This window comes from Anolis carolinensis, chromosome 2 (genome assembly GCF_035594765.1).
Source record: "Anolis carolinensis isolate JA03-04 chromosome 2, rAnoCar3.1.pri, whole genome shotgun sequence".
NCBI classification, from domain to species: domain Eukaryota; kingdom Metazoa; phylum Chordata; class Lepidosauria; order Squamata; family Dactyloidae; genus Anolis; species Anolis carolinensis.
This window is the reverse complement of record NC_085842.1, coordinates 203061613-203079822: the sequence shown is the minus strand read 5'-3', so window position 1 is coordinate 203079822 and position 18210 is coordinate 203061613. Positions and strand designations below refer to the sequence as shown.

General features: G+C 43.5%; 1 protein-coding gene and 1 long non-coding RNA gene across 2 annotated transcripts; one reads left to right on the top strand and one right to left on the bottom strand.

Moving 5' to 3' along the window:
- Positions 1–926: 926 nt before the first annotated feature.
- Positions 927–6242, top strand: LOC134296487 (uncharacterized). Its single transcript, XM_062971558.1, has 2 exons — positions 927–2696; positions 5925–6242. Exons 1-2 carry the CDS (start codon positions 1149–1151, stop codon positions 5964–5966), a joined length of 1590 nt encoding a protein of 529 aa, XP_062827628.1. The 5' UTR covers positions 927–1148; the 3' UTR covers positions 5967–6242.
- A 771-nt stretch (positions 6243–7013) lies between these two features.
- On the bottom strand, positions 7014–11609 carry LOC134296486 (uncharacterized). Its single transcript, XR_010003265.1, has 2 exons — positions 7592–11609; positions 7014–7507 (listed from the first exon to the last, which is right to left on the bottom strand). It is a non-coding gene; the product is annotated as an uncharacterized LOC134296486 (long non-coding RNA).
- Between the last annotated feature and the right edge of the window lie 6601 nt (positions 11610–18210).

Sequence of the window (18210 nt, the reverse complement as noted above, 5' to 3'; positions counted from 1 at the left end):
TATTCCAAATTTGTGGCAGACAGCTGTTCACCCAACATGCTCTATTGAAAGACATGATGTACTTTGGATCGTCACATCTGCTATGGGAAAGCAGAATTCTGGTCACTTGCCTCTTTTTCGCAAGGAAAGAGAAAGATGTGCAGTTTTGGAGTTATGATACATTTCTGCTATGGGAAAGCAGAATTCTGATTCTTGGCATTGTTCTTAGGGAAAGTGGATGCATTTTTGGAAGTATTGGAAAAGTGGCAGATTTGCAAGGAAGCAGTCTGGCCTAAGCAGGTGCTTGTCCAAGGAGGAAGAAAGGATATGGTAATATTTGGATGCATGAGGATGAATGAATATGTATGTATAATGTGAATGCTGAGTAAAAATGTAATTCCCCTTTCTTTGTTTGTTAGCCAATGTAATTATAGATCGTTTGTGAATCCAATGTAGTCACATAGAATCTGTATGTCTGAATGTCCAATATCATTCTTTGAGTAAAAGTGTAAAAGTTCTGATACCTTCTCTTACACTGCAAATTGCAATAAAAAGAACCTTTGTTTAAAAAGTATTCATGACATAGCAGCATAGCAAACCCCTTTGATTTTTTTTCAAATTAAGGATCTAATTCTTCATTAATTTTCTTCTTTAGAAAGTTCAAAGCTTTCATGAATTAGTAATGGTATGACTAGTTCTGCATAAAACTGCATGTGAGGGGCCTTCTTGCACAGAAAATAACACAGTCTTTGCAAGACATAATATTTTCTACACATAAAATAATATTTCTGAACATAAAATACTTTTTCATCTTCAGAAAATGCTGCAGTATTATTTTCTCTCCCCCTGTTATTAATTAGTTGCTTGGTTGGCAGGTAGATGGGAAGATGATCATATTGTGTTTTAAAAGGTGAACAATGCACATTTGGTGATTCTGGAGTTATATACAGAGGTGTCAGAACCCTGCTACTAGAGCCTGGATGTGGCTCTGAGTTTCAGGGTCACTGACATTGATAAGACACCTGCGTCCCAGGACTCGGAGGAGAAACGGCTGATGGACTTGGCGGGGAATTTGCGCGGGGTTTTACTGAGCGGGAAGAGACTGTTCAAATGAGGGGGAGGGTATATAAAGGAGGGTTGGCCGGAGCCTCCCATTCTTGGCTTTTCTGATGTTCATGTTTCCTACAGTAAAAGTTCCTGGTGATACCACAGAGAGTCTCGTGTGTTCATTCAGGAGCGGCTGTGGTGAGCTGACACTAAGCCAAGAATACGGACACCATCCCGCTGTAGCGGTGAGGTGTAACATGCAAGTGGAGGATGAAGAGCTCTTGGGCGCCGGAGGAGGAAGGTCGGAAAGGGCCACTCCCGAGACGGACGCTGAGTTCCACCAGCTGGCGGCCCTGGCGTCATCCACCGCTTATGCCCAGCCAAATGGGGTAACCCAGAGGCGCGGAGTGGTGCGGGGAGATAGCACCGGAGGAGAGGAAGGTTCACCTTCCCCAGGCCCGCAAAAGATGGTGTTTCTGGAGGAGAGGATGTCGGCGATGGAGACCACCCTGGCAGTGATGTCGAGGGCGATGGAGCGCCTGGCGGTTTTGGCGGAGCCGGAGCGAGGAAGGGAACTCCGGGCTAGCTCAATGTGGGACGTGAGCATGGGAAGCAGCCAGGGCTTTGCAGACCTCCCAGCACCGAAGGGAAGGGAAATGCGAAAGGAGCCCGGTGCCCGGCCCAAGATCCAAACGAGCCTGACGCGGGTGGAGGAGAGTGACGACGAAGGGGAAAAGCCTCCGAGAATCCCGGCTACGCTCCCAACTGAGACCCTGGTGCCCCTGGCGAATGCCGGGCGTGGCACAGGACAAAGGGAAGCAGCAGCGGGGCCCACTGGCCCGCAAGGGGGCTTGCGACGGGCGGAGAATTGGGGATTGCCACCACAGGGACCCCTACCGAGACGAGAGGAACTAAGGATCGAGTTTGGGGGAGAGTCCTCTGAACTGGATTTTTTCCTGACCACGGTGAGGGGCTATATGGAGGACAATGCCCACACTTTTAGAACGGAATCCAGCCGGGTACGGGCCATTGGTGCAGTGTTGAAGAGGGGAGCGGCCAGCTGGTACGTTCAACTACACGCGCGGCGCGACCCATGTCTGGGGTCACTCCGACGCTTTATGGGGGCCCTGGAGACCCGTTTCCGAGATCCACTGGAGCAGATCCGGGCGAGGGAGGAGTTGAAGACCGTCTCCCAGGGGCAGAGGTCGGTATCTGAGTATGCGGAGGAGTTCCAATGCCTCGCTGAAAAGGTGCCGGAATGGTCTGCAGTGACAAAGATAGAACTCTTCAAAGAGGGGCTCAGGCGGGAGATCCTCTCCTGGGCGGTGCATCGTGATGAGCCTGACACACTGCGCGGATGGATTCAGCTGGCGGGGCGCATCGAGACATCGCTGGCCCAGGCGAGGAGGCACCGAGGAGGGCTACAGCAGCGGCCGCAGATGAAAGAGGGGAGCCGGAAGGAGGGATCAACCCCAGCCGGGAGGAGAACGGAGCCGACAGGGAACGTGAGCACCAGCAGGAGGGGCTGCTTCGTGTGCGGCCGTTTGGGCCACAGGGCTGCCGAGTGCTGGCAGAGAAAAGGGGAAGGCGGAGGCCCGCCCAAACCAAGAGCCGTGGCAGGGAAACGCGCCGAGGAAGAACCACCGATGAGGCACCACTCGGGGGGGTTGGTAAGTCAGGACAAAGCCATGATAGTGGTCCCCATTCAGCTGGAAAGTGGCAGCAAACAAGCAACCTGCAAAGCATTTGTGGATTGTGGATGTTCCAGGAACATCATCTCCCCTGAATTAGCCGAGGGATTGGGATGCGAAAGAACGAACCTAGAATCCCCAATAGCTTTTTCGCAGTTGGACGGATCCACAGCATCGGGATCATTAGCTAAGTACAGTGCCGAAGATGTAAAGTGTAAGATAGGGAGTTGGGAAGGAAAGGTGTCATTTGTGATATCACAAATAGCCAGCTATAATGTTATACTAGGCATGCCATGGCTGGGGCAGGCCAACCCGCAAATCAACTGGGAGGATAAGAGCATGATCTTCAGGATGAAGTTGGAAGGAGGGAGCCAGGAAGTGGAAAGGGAGCCGGGGAAAAGGGGGGAGGAAGACTCTATCAGGATAGCAGAACTGGCAGATAAATTACCCCCAGAGTATCGGGATTTTGTGGACGTATTTGATGAGAAGGAAGCAGACAGTTTCCCACCGAAGCGGAGAGTTGAAGTGAAGATAGAGCTAGTCCCAGGAGCAGAGCTTCCTAAGGCAAAAATATACCCAATGTCGGCTAGGGAAAAGGAGGAACTGAGAAAATACATTGATAAAAACCTAGCGAGGGGTTTCATAGAGCCTTCAAATTCCCCTCTAGGGGCGCCTGTGTTGTTCAGGCGCAAAAAGGACCAAACGCTGAGGCTCTGCATTGACTACAGGGGCCTGAATGCAATCAGTTCTGGAAATAAATACCCCCTACCTTTAGTGAAGGACTTGATCGCCCAGTTATCGGAGGGACAGATATTCACTAAATTGGACTTAATTGAAGCGTACCATAAATTGCAGATTAAACCAGAGGACAGGTGGAAGACGGCCTTCTCCTGTGCATTCGGATTATTCAATTATCGTGTGCTCCCTTTCGGTTTGTGCGGCGGAGGCGCCGCGTTCATGCAATTAATCAACGAAGTGTTGCATCCATTGTTGTACAAGGGAGTCTTTGTTTTTTTAGATGACATATTGTTAGTATCTCGGACTAAGGAGCAACACATAGAACTAGTCAGGGAAGTCCTGCAAAAGTTGAGAGAAGCAAAACTGTATGCGAAGCTTGCCAAGTGCGAGTTCAATAAAGACCAGATAGACTTTCTGGGGTATAGGATTTCCTCCCAGGGAGTGGCGATGGACCCTGCGAAGGTAGAAGACGTGAGGGGGTGGGAAGCCCCCAAAACACGGAAGCAGCTGCAATCCTTCCTAGGGTTCGCAAACTTCTATAGAACATTTATCAAGGACTTTGCGCGCCTCACTTTGCCATTAACGGATTTGTTAAAGACTAAAGGTAGGGGAGAAACAGCCAAAGTGAAGGCCCCAGGGGCCAAACTGACCTGGACAATAGAATGCCAGGAAGCTTTCGAAGCCCTTAAAAAGCGTTTTACTGAGGAGCCTGTCCTACAGCACCCTGATATGTCTAAAGCCTTTGTATTACATTGCGATGCGTCAGACCGGGCATATGGGGCAGTTCTGCTACAGAAAGACGAGGGGGGGAACCTGAAGCCATGTGGCTATCTGTCAAAAAAGTTTAGCGATACAGAAAAAAACTGGCCGATTTGGGAGAGAGAAGCCTTAGCGATTCTAAAAGCACTAGAGTGCTGGAGACACTTTCTGGAAGGAAGTGGAACACCGTTTGAGGTGTGGACTGACCATAGAAATTTACAGTATCTAAGATCCCCTCGTAAACTATCAGCGAAGCAAATTAGATGGGCCCAATATTTCAGCCGTTTTGATTTCAGACTCAGATTCTTCCAGGGGAAACATAATATACTCGCTGACGCTCTCTCTCGGATGCCTCAGCACGGGGGAGGAATTCAGGAATCTGAAGGGAGTATTTTTCTTGATAAGCAATGGGGCCTGGCAGTACTAACTCGAGCACAAGCGGCCAAAGAAAACAAACGTACTGCCATTTCCACGGGGGGAGGAGAAATATGGGAGGAAGAGTTGAAGCGAGCGTATGGAATGGACAAATGGTTACAAACAAACAAAGAAAAGGGAGAATTGTGTGGGGATTTGGTGTTTGTAAATAAGAAATTGTATATTCCTGAATGTTTAAGACGAGAAATGTTAAGGAAGTACCATGATAACAAGGGTGCGGGTCATCTAGGCCCCACCAGGACTATTAAACTGTTGGCCAAACAATGCTGGTGGCCCGGAATGAGGAAAGACGCCAGGGGATACGTCACGCAGTGTGAATTATGTGCAGAGGGAAAAACACCACCGGGGAAGCCCCAGGGGCTATTGCAGAAGGTGGTGGAGCCCATGAGGCCATGGGAATGCGTAGCCATGGATTTTGTAGGCGAACTACCCCCCAGCAGAGGCCACAGATACATTTGGACAATATTGGACCTATTCTCGAAACAGGCACACTTTGTGGCTCTGCCAAAACTCCCTTCAGCTGAAAAACTTGCTGATTTGTATGTGAAGCATGTATATCGCCTACATGGGTGTCCCGACAAGATAATTAGTGACCGGGGAGTCCAATTTACTGCAAAATTTTGGGGAAAATTCTTACAGCTGTTAGGAGCAGAAAGGAACCTGAGCTCGGCCTTTCATCCCGCGACCAACGGGGGGGTCGAACGTACCCAACAGACACTGTGCCAATTCTTAAGGATGTACACCAATTATAGACAGGATGATTGGGCGGACCTTCTTCCGTTTGCTGAGATGGCTTTTAACGGGGCCGTACATTCGGCCACAGGTCGTGCCCCATTCGAAATAGTATACGGACAGGAGGTGGCACCTTTCCCCAGGCTACCCGAGTGGAAGGAAGGGGAGGGCCAGACCGACGAGGAATGGCCGGCCAAAATCAAGCAAGGGTGGCAAACCGTGGTAGAGGCATTGCGGGAAACACAAAAGAAGTACAAGCTCTTTGCGGATCGTAGGCGCCGAGAGGGGGACAAATTGGGCGAAGGAGATCTGGTTTGGCTGAGCACAAAAAACCTGAAATTGGGGTTCCCATCCAAGAAATTGGCTCCACGCTATATAGGGCCATTCAGGGTAGCAAAAAGAATAAACGAAGTGACCTATGAGCTGAGGCTACCAAAGGACCTAGGAAAGGTACACCCGGTATTCCATTGCAGCCTGTTAAAAAAGTATAAAGGAACTCTGGACAGCGGAGAACAATAGTTGTGTTTAATCTTTTCCTTCCAGGACGAAGGGGAGGAGGACGCCATGTCAGAACCCTGCTACTAGAGCCTGGATGTGGCTCTGAGTTTCAGGGTCACTGACATTGATAAGACACCTGCGTCCCAGGACTCGGAGGAGAAACGGCTGATGGACTTGGCGGGGAATTTGCGCGGGGTTTTACTGAGCGGGAAGAGACTGTTCAAATGAGGGGGAGGGTATATAAAGGAGGGTTGGCCGGAGCCTCCCATTCTTGGCTTTTCTGATGTTCATGTTTCCTACAGTAAAAGTTCCTGGTGATACCACAGAGAGTCTCGTGTGTTCATTCAGGAGCGGCTGTGGTGAGCTGACACAGAGGAATGGCAAATGTATTTCAGTAATAGGTTTGCTGGCAATGGTGAAAAAGTTTGCTATTAAAATATAATTTTGAACAAAATTTCAGTGGGTTAGTTTTGCATGGTGTTAGTCTTTCAGACCTTGAACTCATGACCTCTTGGTCAGAGTGATTTGTTGCAGCTGGCTGCAGCTGGCTGCTCACCAGCCTGCGCCACAGCCCAGGCCTGAATTAAATTTAATAATGCATTTGGATGCATCCTTGGGTTAAAAACTGTGATATACCATACATAATTCCAAATCCAATAAAAACTCTAACTAGCTTCCCATTTTATGTAGAACTTCCCATATTTGTGGTCCTAAAATTAGATCAGTGTGATATAAGATATCCTAATTCCTATCAGACTGACCAGCATGCATCAGTATGTATGGATCAATCAGGTCTTACACACAAAGTGTTGGGGAAGAGGACTATTCATTGGGTTCCCCATTGGCTTGGTCATACTTTATCTTCTCTCCTAATAACAATGCTGACAACAAAGGGCAAAATAAAGCTCTCATCTCACAATGACTGGCCTTTCATCACAAGATTGGTTTGGGTTTGTGGGGTAGGGAAAATCTGAAGTCTTGCTGTTATCAAGAAATCGACCCTTCCTCTAATAATACCTATAAATGTATAACATATTTTTAGAGCTTGGATGGGTCTCAAGCCCCAGCCCAGCCCCAAACATTTCTGGGAGGATTAATCTAATCATTTACTGTCAAGGACAGAACGCCACAAGATCAAAGATAACAGAGTTTATTGGATTTACAGAACTCAAAATGCCCGTAAAAGACAAGGGCTAGGCAACATTAGCCTTAAAAAGCAAAAAGGGGCAAGAAAAACGTTCAAAAGATAAACCGGATTAAACCGGAGTTTAATCCGGGTAAAATCAAAACAGCTTGCTTCAGCCTGGGAATAAACAAAACAGAAGCTGGGGAACAAAGAGTTCAAAAGAATGTAACTAATTGGCAGCAGATGCCTCTCTGCTGCCAGTACTATGTTTTGAGTAACTTAGAAGTCACTCCTCCACACAGCAGGCAAATTTCCAATACAAACACAACAGCCGAGGATTGAAGCAGTAGCGTAGTCCCAGTTCTTTCCGAAGGTCGATAGGCAGAAGCAGACGTTTGTAGTACACCAAGTCCAGTTAGGAGAATCCGAGCCCGTAGTCAGTTCAGTCCATAAATCCAGAGCAGCAGATGGCGTCCGTCAAGAAGACGACGGAAGGTCAAAGCTATTGAGATTAAGCAGAGGTTGCACAAACAAAAGCCCACACAATTCCTCCCGCCGTCTGAACCCAAATTCCAAAACAACTTACGTAATCAGCACACGAAACACACCCGTCTTCAGGAAAACGTCCCACACAGATCCCAAGCGTTTGTCCAGATTACCTTGCCCAACGCAATTTGCTATTGCTCCCAAACCCCATTTTATGCCAGTTACAAGTCCTCATCACTATCAGCTGTTCTCCTTAACCCGGGCGTTTCCTCATCACTTTCCTCATCAGAACTGGAACACCTCTGACTACGCCCCACAGCATCCCCAGCTGTGGATCCCGTCCCATCCCTCCAGCTTGTCCATGGGTCTAGTCCTGAAGGTCCCCAATCATCTTCCATCCCATCATTGCCAGTGGCACCCAATTCCTCCCTTACCCGAGTCCAATCCATCTCATCCTCTTCCGAGCTAACCAGCTCTTCCTCCATTCTCTCCGTAAACCCCTCAAAAGACTCTTCGTCAGATGGTTCTGCAAAGATATCTCGCAGCCTCTTTCTTTCTCGCTCCTCGAGAGTATCTGACTCTCGAGGAGTCTTACGCCCACGTCTGCCAGTAGCAGAGCCATGAGGCTCAATCATAACATTTACTAAGTGTAAGAGAAAAACTGAAAAAACTGGTTTGGCAGGAAAATCCCTCAAGTCAGACAGAGAAACAGGAAAAGGACTTTCCTTAAAATGCAATTAAGAATTCGACTCCAGGGGTCCCATTATCTGCTTCCTCAGACTAATCTCCCTCTCTTCCCCTCTTCCCTGTTAAAAAGATTATGCACAACTGTATTAAACTAGCTATTTTTTCCAAGCTGCCACCGGAGAAGAACCCTTGTACATATATTTTCTTTATTAATGAACAATCAGTGGAGAGGACTCACATATATATGCACAAGAACTGGGCATCCAAAGAAACTTGAACTATACTAAATGAGCTTGGGAAACTCTTGCAGGGTTAAACAGCCAGGAAGTCATCCCGATATCCAGCTGAGAGGGAACCCCCACAGGGAAGCAAGGCCTCTTTAGAGATGTAATCATGATATTTGCCTAAGCTTTGCCTTTTGTCTCTGAGGCTGGCATCTATTGTAAACTTTATAATTCCATCCTGGACTATTTCAGACCATTTACCAAATCTTGCCCTTTATCTCCTGGGAGGATCTTCCAAATGACTCCAGCTTCAAATTGACAAATAACAGTTCTCCATCCACCTCTGACATCACAGAGAGTTCTAGCTCAACAATTCCTGAGCCAATCAAGGGGTTGGAAGCAGGTATTCTGAATGGCTGCCAAAGGGAATAAAATGCTTTGCACTGTATTGTATGTTATGTCGGTTCTTTGAAGCAATTATGCTGTTCTGACATCTATCTGGCCAGAAGAATAAAACTTCTGTTACTGCCTTCAAACTCAGTCAATTTTTTCCTGTTTTTCATGCATGCCAAACAACCAACCTATACCATCCCCTTGTGGCAGATAGCTGATTTCGGTAACATTACAGGTGCTTCCAGCATTGCGAGACATCCTAGTGTTGTGAGACTTGAGGCAGCCCCCTGTCCGCATTTAATCAATCGTTTTCTCAGAGTTATTTATCGTGACAGAAAAAGTTATACCTGCTGAGATCCCTTGGGTTGTTTTAATCTTTTCTTTTTTAAACGGGGGTGATTTGTTGAGTCCTTGAGCCAATTTCATATTGTGTTCTTAGTTTTATTGCCATCCATGTTTACAGAGAATGCTGTTCCAAAATTATTTGTAATCTTACTTTGAAATAACAACATGTCTTGTCATTGAAAGATTGTCCTTAAGCGTATAAGAAGAGTCAGGCTGGCTAGGTCAGATGAGTAGTCATCCAGTTCAGTGGTTTCTTTTGAAGTGACCAACCAGATGACTCTGCGAAGCCCACAGGCAAAACATGTGTACTTCTCCCACTCTGCAGACTGGGATTCAAAGGGACCCTCCATCTGGTATGGATGTTAGAATACCTATAGCAGCTTGGGGCAGGAAATCTGTTCTGGGTTTTCACCTGAAAATTAAAAGAGTTATCTTTTACAATAATTTTACAAAAATTATTAAAAATGTATAAGGGAGAGAAAAAACCCCCACAATCCTCATAATACCATAACATTGAGCCAAGTGACCAAATTAGATAAAAATGTTGGAGAAAGTGAAATGATTTCAGGTCACCAGCTGAGCTTGAAATCTGCAAATAATTTGGGGAAATGTTGTCTTCCTAATAGTTAAGAAATGTATTGTTGAATCCAGGAAGGCAGCCAAGACTATCTTTAATCAGTCATCTGCTCATAAAACACACTTCTGTGTGTTTTATGTACACCTAGATTTAGAGACAACTTAAAGCATCAATGCTGCCGTTAGGAGCTAAAATCTGAAATTTATTTTTCCCTGCAAGATTTTAAAGTAACCTTTTTGCTTCTGCTTTTTGCTTCTGGCTAATCCTCAGGCAGAAAAGGATGTGGGGAGCAGGGGAAAACATTAAGGCAGGAAAGCCGTGTTTTGCCCTTTCCATTTGCTCTCTGGTGTGCTTATGAGGAAGCAAAATGACATTCCTCCAGTTTAGGCTTCATGGGCAAAGTAGGTTTCAGCTACACTTAATGGTGGCAAAATATTTCAGTGGCAGGCAGTGGGTTTGGATTCAGAAGAATCTATTGTAATCCCAGCTCACCATGGAGATCATTTAAGAAACTCAGATAAATCGTAATTTCTCAGATGAAAAATAGCTTTCAAGTGCAAGAACTAATTTCATCAGTTACCAGATTATTTGGAAATACAGGTAATCCTGTTAGCTCACATCAATAATGGGTTGATTTGTTGGTGTTCAAATTTTCATATCTACCAGGAGCAGGCCTTTGGTAAAGTTAATTAATCTTAATGACTCATTCCACACCAAACCACTCCAAAATACTTTGCTTAATAACAAGGATAGCCAAAAACAATATATTGCAGAGAGAATTCACTCCCTTCCAAAGGAAGGAAATGTTGCTAACACATTTCAGCTCAAGCAGAGTTTAGTTCTGTGGAACACATTCAACCAATATATGGTGTTCTTGAAATATGTTAGGTCATTACTTCCAAGGGAATACTATGGCCCCTTCTACTCTGTCCTATATATCAGGTTCTGGTCCCAGATTGACTGCCAGATAATCAAGGATAAGAAGATAATCTGGGATCAGTTCCTGGGATATAGGGCAGTGTAGAAGGGACCTAAGGCTGGATCTACACTGCCATATAAAATCCAGATTATCTACTTTGAATTGGAATATATGGCAGTGTAGACTCATATAATCCAGTTCAAATCAGATAATGTGGAATATCTGATTTGATAATCTAGATTATATGGCACTTTTTATCATGTCAGGAATGACTTGAGAAACTGCAAGTCACTTCTGGTGTGAGAGAATAGGCCATCTGCAAGGACGTTGCCCAGGGGACGACCTGATGTTTTGATGTTTTTATCATCCTTGTGGGAGGCTTCTCTCATGTCCACGCATGGAGCTGGAGCTGACAGAGGGAGCTCATCCGCACTCTCCTCGGGTTGGATTCAAACTGGCAACCTTCGGGTAATCAGTCCTGCCGGCACAAGGGTTTAATCCACTGCACCACCGGGGGCTCCTATATGGCACTGTAGATCTAGCCTAAGTATGCCTTTCAGCCATTGCAGCACCAGACTCCCTTGAAAGGAAGATCAGAAAGGGTCCCAGGAATAGAAAGGGAAGTCTTGTAAATTCCCCATTCCCACCAATGGGCTGGATCTTCCTAAATCTTTTGGCTCCAGACCTGAAATGGCTATTTGGTAACCCACCCTTTTTTTCCAAAACCAAATCCATGGGTCTCCTGGAATTCAGCTAGCAGAGACAGATCGAAGTTCAGCCAAAATGCACAAGCCTACTAGAAAGTATTGGAAGCCAGCCCATGAAGTGATCCAAAACAGCTTAAAGAAGAAAATGGTTTTAAGCCAGAACTCCCTCTATTAGGTTTGATAGATAAAACAACAGCAAGAAGAGATGTTTCAGTACATGATTACTGCAGCAAGACTGCCTGAAGGTAGAAACATTCACAGACTCCAGAGATAGAAGTCTGGATGTAAAAGCTGCTGAATCAAGCAGATATATTAACTTCTTAGTCAAGAGATAAATCAGTGGATAGATATCTGGAAGAGTGGCATTTTTTTGCCATTCCTGTGGGAGAGAGATGAAAGGATATCCTTGGCAAGTTCTGAGTATTAATCATCTATGATTTAAATTACAAGTGGAAGCGCATAATCATTTTTTCCTTTTTCTTTTTTATGTTGAGTTTATTAGATGAAAGAAGAATATTAATATTGCATGAAAACCAACAATATAGAAAGTATTAAATCATCCTTTAACTATATGTATGGGTACCGTGTTTCCCCGAAAATAAGACAGTGTCTTACATTATTTTTTGCTCCCAAAGATGTGCTAGGTCTTATTTTTAGGGGATGTCTTATTTTTCCATGAAGAAGAATTCACATTTATTGTTGAACAAAATAATGAACATTTATTATATACTGTACAGTAGTTGTCATCACAAACCAACATAACCAAACCAGACAAACTATGACTTCTGTCAAGAATGTCTTGTTACTACTGTATAAATATAAATAATATAACATTTTAATATATTATTACCATTATTTCCATATACAACTGGTATGTACATTTACTGATCCTGCAAGTTCTGGTGTTTTGTTTGGCGGGTGCTGGGCATGCTTCCAAACAAAAACTTTGCTAGGTCTTACTTTCGGGGGAGGCCTTATATTTAGCAATTCAGCAAAACCTCTGCTAGGTCTTATTTTTTGGGGATGGCTTATTTTCGGGGAAACAGGGTATGTGTTATATATGTAGGTGGTAGAATTTGTTGTACGTTTGTGTTGTACAGTGTTCCCTCACTACTTCGCGGTTCGCTTTTTGCGGATTCACTGTTTGGCGGTTTTTCAATAAACTCTAAAAGATTATAAATCATAAAAAATTGCAATTTATGGCCTAAGGAAGGGAGGAAGGAGAAGTCGAAAGGAGAGAAAAGGAGCCCAAGTGGCAAGGGGAGGAGAACGAGGCGATTTATCAACACACGATTGGTTGATAAAGACTTAAAATAGTGTATAACTACTAAAATAATGTATAAATATATAGCGTCCCTACTTCACGGATTTTCACTTATTGCGGGTGGTCCTGGAATCTAACCCCAGTGATAAGTGAGGGAACACTGTATTAAATTTTGTTCTTGTAAAATCTGTTTATATACCTACCTGTACACTTATGTGTTTATGTTTTTATCTTATTTCAATGAATTGTATTTTAAAAATAGAATTATCTACAGTGTCGAGTATATTCACCCCTAGGATAGTTCCTTTAAGCTTCAGCGTGAAGTCTGTGGTACAATACTAATATCATAGCCACCAGGTACCATAATCTGTAACAAGTCACACTCCTTTTATAAGGGGGAAGAGATAATGAACATTTCAGAAATAACTGGGAAGAGCTATTTCAGTGGTGTTAACAAGTAATGGTTCCTTGTCATCAAATAACCTTACTTTTTAAGACCTTTTGAAGGCATTTTGTGAGACGTTGTAAATTAAGTCTTTCAAGTTCTATGCCAAGTTTCTCTTATCATCTCTAAGGCTCTTTCTTAAAAGGAAGATGAAAAACTAGGAACAAATAAAGAATGGCACTAGATGAATGCAATGAGTTATATTCTTAAGACGCAATGAGTAATGGCAGTGAATTAATTTTTGAAGACTATTATGAGGTGCAACAGATTAAATCCTTGTGATGCTGAACTGCTGACCTAAATGGATGGCAGTTCGAATCCGCAGATAGCGGTGAGCGCCTGCTGTTAGCCCTAGCTCCTGCCAACCTAGCAGTTTGAAAAAATGCCAATGTGAGTAGATAAATAAATACCGTTTTGCCTCCGGCCGCAAGTGCACAAGCAGGCCTCCCCCTCCCACCTTCCTTCCCAGCCGTGAGTGAGTGCACGCACGCTTACCTGTGGGTGCCCACATATGTGGGGAGGAGGAGAGGAGAGGGGGGAGGAAGCAGTGCAACAACAGCTTTTCTCCAGGTGAGATTTTTAAAAAGGGGGGGAGAAGGGAAGAAGAAAAAGATAGGGGGAAATGGCGCACGTCTCTGACCATTACGCAAGCTTGGGAGGAGGAGGTGGGTGCACGCGCATGCATGCACGCATGTGCACACGTGGGAGGGGAAGGGTGAGGTGCACCCGAAGGGCATGCCCCCTCCCAGCGTGGAGGGGAAAAATGAAAAAAAGACAAAAAAGAAGCTGCTCATTAGGCTTAGGGCACTTGGAGGTGCCTCAACTGCGCCCCCAGAGGATGGCGCCTTCAACAACTGCATAGTTTGCCTACCGGTTGAACCACCCTTGCCCAAAACCAAACCTTGATTATGGCATTTTATATAAGGGTCACTATTTTACTATGCCATTGTATGCAATGTCACTTGAGCATCCATAGATTTTTGAATCTATGAGGGATCCTGTGCGTGTGTATATATGTGTATGTTTGTGTGTGTGTGGATGGATGGTAAAATCCAAACGCAGAATCCATGGATGGGGCGGACCGTACATCACAGGGTTTGAATGCTGCCTCATGCTGTGCCTTTTGGTGCAGTCTTTCCTGATATGCCAGCTATGATCATTCTTAGATAAGAACTAGCTGTGCCCAGCCATGCGTTGCTGTGGCTTATGGGAATCATTTGTTGACCAGGTGGATTAGCAGTGAATAGCCTTGCAGCCTCAAAGCCTGGACATTTTCTTCTTATGCGAATCCTTGTTTGGTGAGCTGGAATACAATGGAATATGCTTGCTGCTTGGAAGGCTGGGTACTTGCATTCTAGGGGGATGGCTTTTTGGCCAATTTGAATTGCACTGAATAGCCTCGCTGCTTCAAAGCCTGGCTGCTTTCTATATAGGGGCATCCTTCCTTGGGCAGGTTAAATGGGACGGAGTAGCCTCATGGCTTCAAAACCTGAGGGTTTTCTATCTAGGGGAAATCTTGGTTGGCCAGGTTGAACAACACTGAATAGTCTTGCTGCTTGGAAGCCTGGCCACTTTCTATCTTGTGGAATTTTTAGTTGGCCAGGTCAAATGGCAATGAATAGTCTAAGTGCATCAAGTATGAATGCTGCAATTAGTCACTTTGATTAGCATGTAATGGCCTTGAGCTTCAAAGCCTGGCTGCTTCCTGCCTGGAGGATTCCTTTGTTGGGAAGTGTTAGCTGGCCCTGATTGTTTCATGTCTGGAATTTCCCTGTTTTCAGAGTGTTGCTCTTTATTTACTGTCCTGATTTTAGAGATTATATTGTTTTGTATTATTATACCACAGTAATTATTATATATTATATTTATAATCTGATATCTTCTTAGAACTGGATTATATGAGGCCCGGTCTACACAACTATATAAAATCCACACTGAACTGGGTTATATGGCAGTGTGGACTCAAGATAATCCAGTTCAAAGCAGATACTGTGTATTATCCTGCCTTGGCATTCTGGGTTATATAGGTGTGTAGAAGGGTCTTGAGTGTACACTGCCATATAATCCAGTTCAAATCAGACAATCTGTATTTCATAGGCAGTGGCCTGAGTGAAAAGGCCCTGGTGCCATTGGAGTTTAGTGGGTTGCTAGGAGACGAGTTGAGTGAAGCCTACTCTTCTAACTGGCAGCAAGGGGGAAAAGGTTCTTCATCTTCCTCTAATTTAAGCTTTATATTTCTAGGTTGGTAAACAGATAGACTGGATGACTATGTCTTTTGTGGCCAAATTTGGTGTGATTGGGTTCAGCGGTTTTGCTGTTTACTCCATAATAAAGCGCCACATTACATTTTTTATATATATAGATTAACTTAGCCACAGTAAACTTGTGGGTAAAAAATAAGAATTAAAGCTTCAACTGTATGTTGATCTGTGAGCTTGATCAACTCTGTTTTGACAATAGCTGACATTTCCCCAGGCCTGGTTTTTTGTTTTTGTTTTTTTGTTTTGTTTTTTTGCTGAGCTCTGTTATTTGGGATCAGCTAGAAATGATGTAACTGCAGTATTATGTGCCCAGGATAAACAATGAGAATTTAAGACAAACAGTTCCAGAGCCTGGAAATATTGCCATCAACAAGCAAATACATACTGTGCTAGTCACATAGACTTCAGATAAGGATTGGCACGTATGCATTGTATATGGAAAACAGTTTTGTTCATGTGTAAGAAATGCTTGAGATAAACTCTGTCTCAACCATGCTGTAAGTCGGACTGAAAGCAGTGCTGAGTCCTCGTGAATTACTTGGAAAGTTCTCCTTGTGAGAAGGGCAGAATATAAATACTGTAAATAAATAAATAAAATATTGTGGATTTGTTCATTAAAGCCTTTAAGACCTCACTTACTTTTTAGCACATACATGGTCCAAAGTTGTTGGGCTTTTAAAACTTGTTTGGATTGTTTATTCTTTACTGATTTTAATTTGCAATTTTTAAAAATTGTTTATATTATTTGATCTGTTTACCAACCTGAGATTTCATGATTTTTTTTATCGTGTCAGAAGCTACTTGAGAACATTCTGCAAGTTGCTTCTGGTGTGAGAGAATTGGCTGTCTACATAAATATTGCCCAGGGGACACCTGAATGTGTTACCATCCTGCTGGGAGGCTTCTCTCTTGTCCCCACAAGCTAGAGCTGACAGATGGGAGCTCATCCAGTCTTGTGGATTCGAACCGGCAACCTTCAGGTCAGCAACCCAACCTTTAGGTCAGCAGTCCAGCCGGCACAAGGATTTAACTATAAAAAGGCAGGATAAAATATTGAAATTAATAAATAGGATGAAAGTGTGGCTTGCACCACTGGTCAGTATCTTGTGGCATTCCATTATCTTTTTTTAAAAACTAGCTGCTTTTGAGAAACTGTATGGACACAACAACCCTATAATAGCAATGTTAACCAAATCCTTCTGGGATCCTGGAACTATGCTTAAGTACTTTTTGATCTCTGTGGTAGCAAGGTTGCTTGACAAACCAACATACATAGGCCAAAATTCTGTTGGTTATTTTCAGTTAGAGTAGATCCATGAAACTGATGGTTCAACAGTAGGTCAACATATAACTAAATCCCACTAATTGAGTGGGTTCAATCCAGGCATGAATAATAATAGAATTATATGAGTCTAAACTGCCATATAATTCCATTTCTGAATCCAATTATCTTCTTTGAACTGAATTATATGGCAGTGTAGACACATATAATCCAGTTCAAAGCAGATAATCTGGATTATATGGCATTATAAATCTAGCCCGACACTTGACATGATGTATTTGCTTTCAGATTGCTTAACTTCCTTCTAAAAAAGGTAATCTGGATTCAGAACCTGGATTATATGGCAGTGTAAATGAGTCCTTGGGCTGGTTCTACACTGCCATATAACCCAGATTATCAAAGCAGATATCTATATACATCTCTGTTTTTGGCCTAGATTAAGGTGCCATCTACGCTGCCATATAAAATCCAAATTGTCTTCCTTGAACTGGATTAAATGAAATGGTGGCCCCTTCTACACAGCCCTATTTCTCAGGATCTGATCCCAGATTATCTGGGAGTTGAGACTCATATAATCCAGTTCAAAGCAGATGATCTGGGTTGAGATCCTGTGATATAGGGAAGTAGATTCAGCCTGGATCTACACTGCCATATAAAATCCAGATTATCACCTTTGAACTAGGTTATATATCTGTGCAGCCTCATATAATCCAGTTCAAATAATCCAGTTCAAAGCAGATAATCTGGATTTTATATGGCAGCGTAGATGGCGCCTTAATCTGGGCCAAAATCAGAGATGTATAGTAGAGTCTCACTTATCCAAGCTTCACTTATCCAAGGTTCTGTATTATCCAAGGCAGTCTACCAATGCCTTTTAGTAGTCATTGTTTTTGTAGTAAAGTTGCAATGTTTTGGTGCTAAATTTGTAAATACAATAATTACTACATAACATTACTGTGTATTAAACTGCTTTTTCTGTCAATTTCTTGTAAAACATGATGTTTTGGTGCTTAATTTGTGAAATCATAATGTAATTTTATGTCTAATAGGCTTTTTTCTTAATCCCTCCTTATTATCCAAGATTTTCGCTTATCCAATGTACTGCCACCCCGTTTATCTTGGATAAGTGAGACTCTACTGTATATAGATATAACTGTTTTTTAAAGTTGTGTTTTTGTAATTTTGTCATAAAAGTTAATCAAACACACTCTGACCTATGAGAAAATGATTTAGCTTTATCTTCCAGACCAGAACAATCTAGGCTGTGCTTGTTTATTTCCTGCATTGCAGCTGATGTTTTTTCTAGTCACAAGTGAGTATGTTCCCTTCATTTATGACCAAAGGGATCCTGGACTTTCACCTCCTCATCTTTTGAAGCTTGGGCATCAGAACTACTCATCATCAGCATCAAAAAGGTTCTTGAAAGTCAAAACATGTTTTATATGATTCACAATAAAGAATCACATGCTGCTTTTTCAGAGATCTAGCTTCACAGCTCACAACGTATCTTTTTAAATGCGAGTCTTTATATAACTTGATGCAGTGACAAAAATTAGTTTGTTTGCTTTGACATTGCAAGAAAAAAATACATTTGGTATGGCCCTCTATAATTCTA

Bases quoted from the DNA above. Each gene is read 5' to 3' on its own strand.
- LOC134296487 (XM_062971558.1), top strand. From the start codon at position 1,149: ATGTTCATGTTTCCTACAGTAAAAGTTCCTGGTGATACCACAGAGAGT. The intron at 2,697-5,924 runs GTAAGTCAGGAC...TTTTCCTTCCAG, and splicing joins GGCACCACTCGGGGGGGTTG to GACGAAGGGGAGGAGGACGC.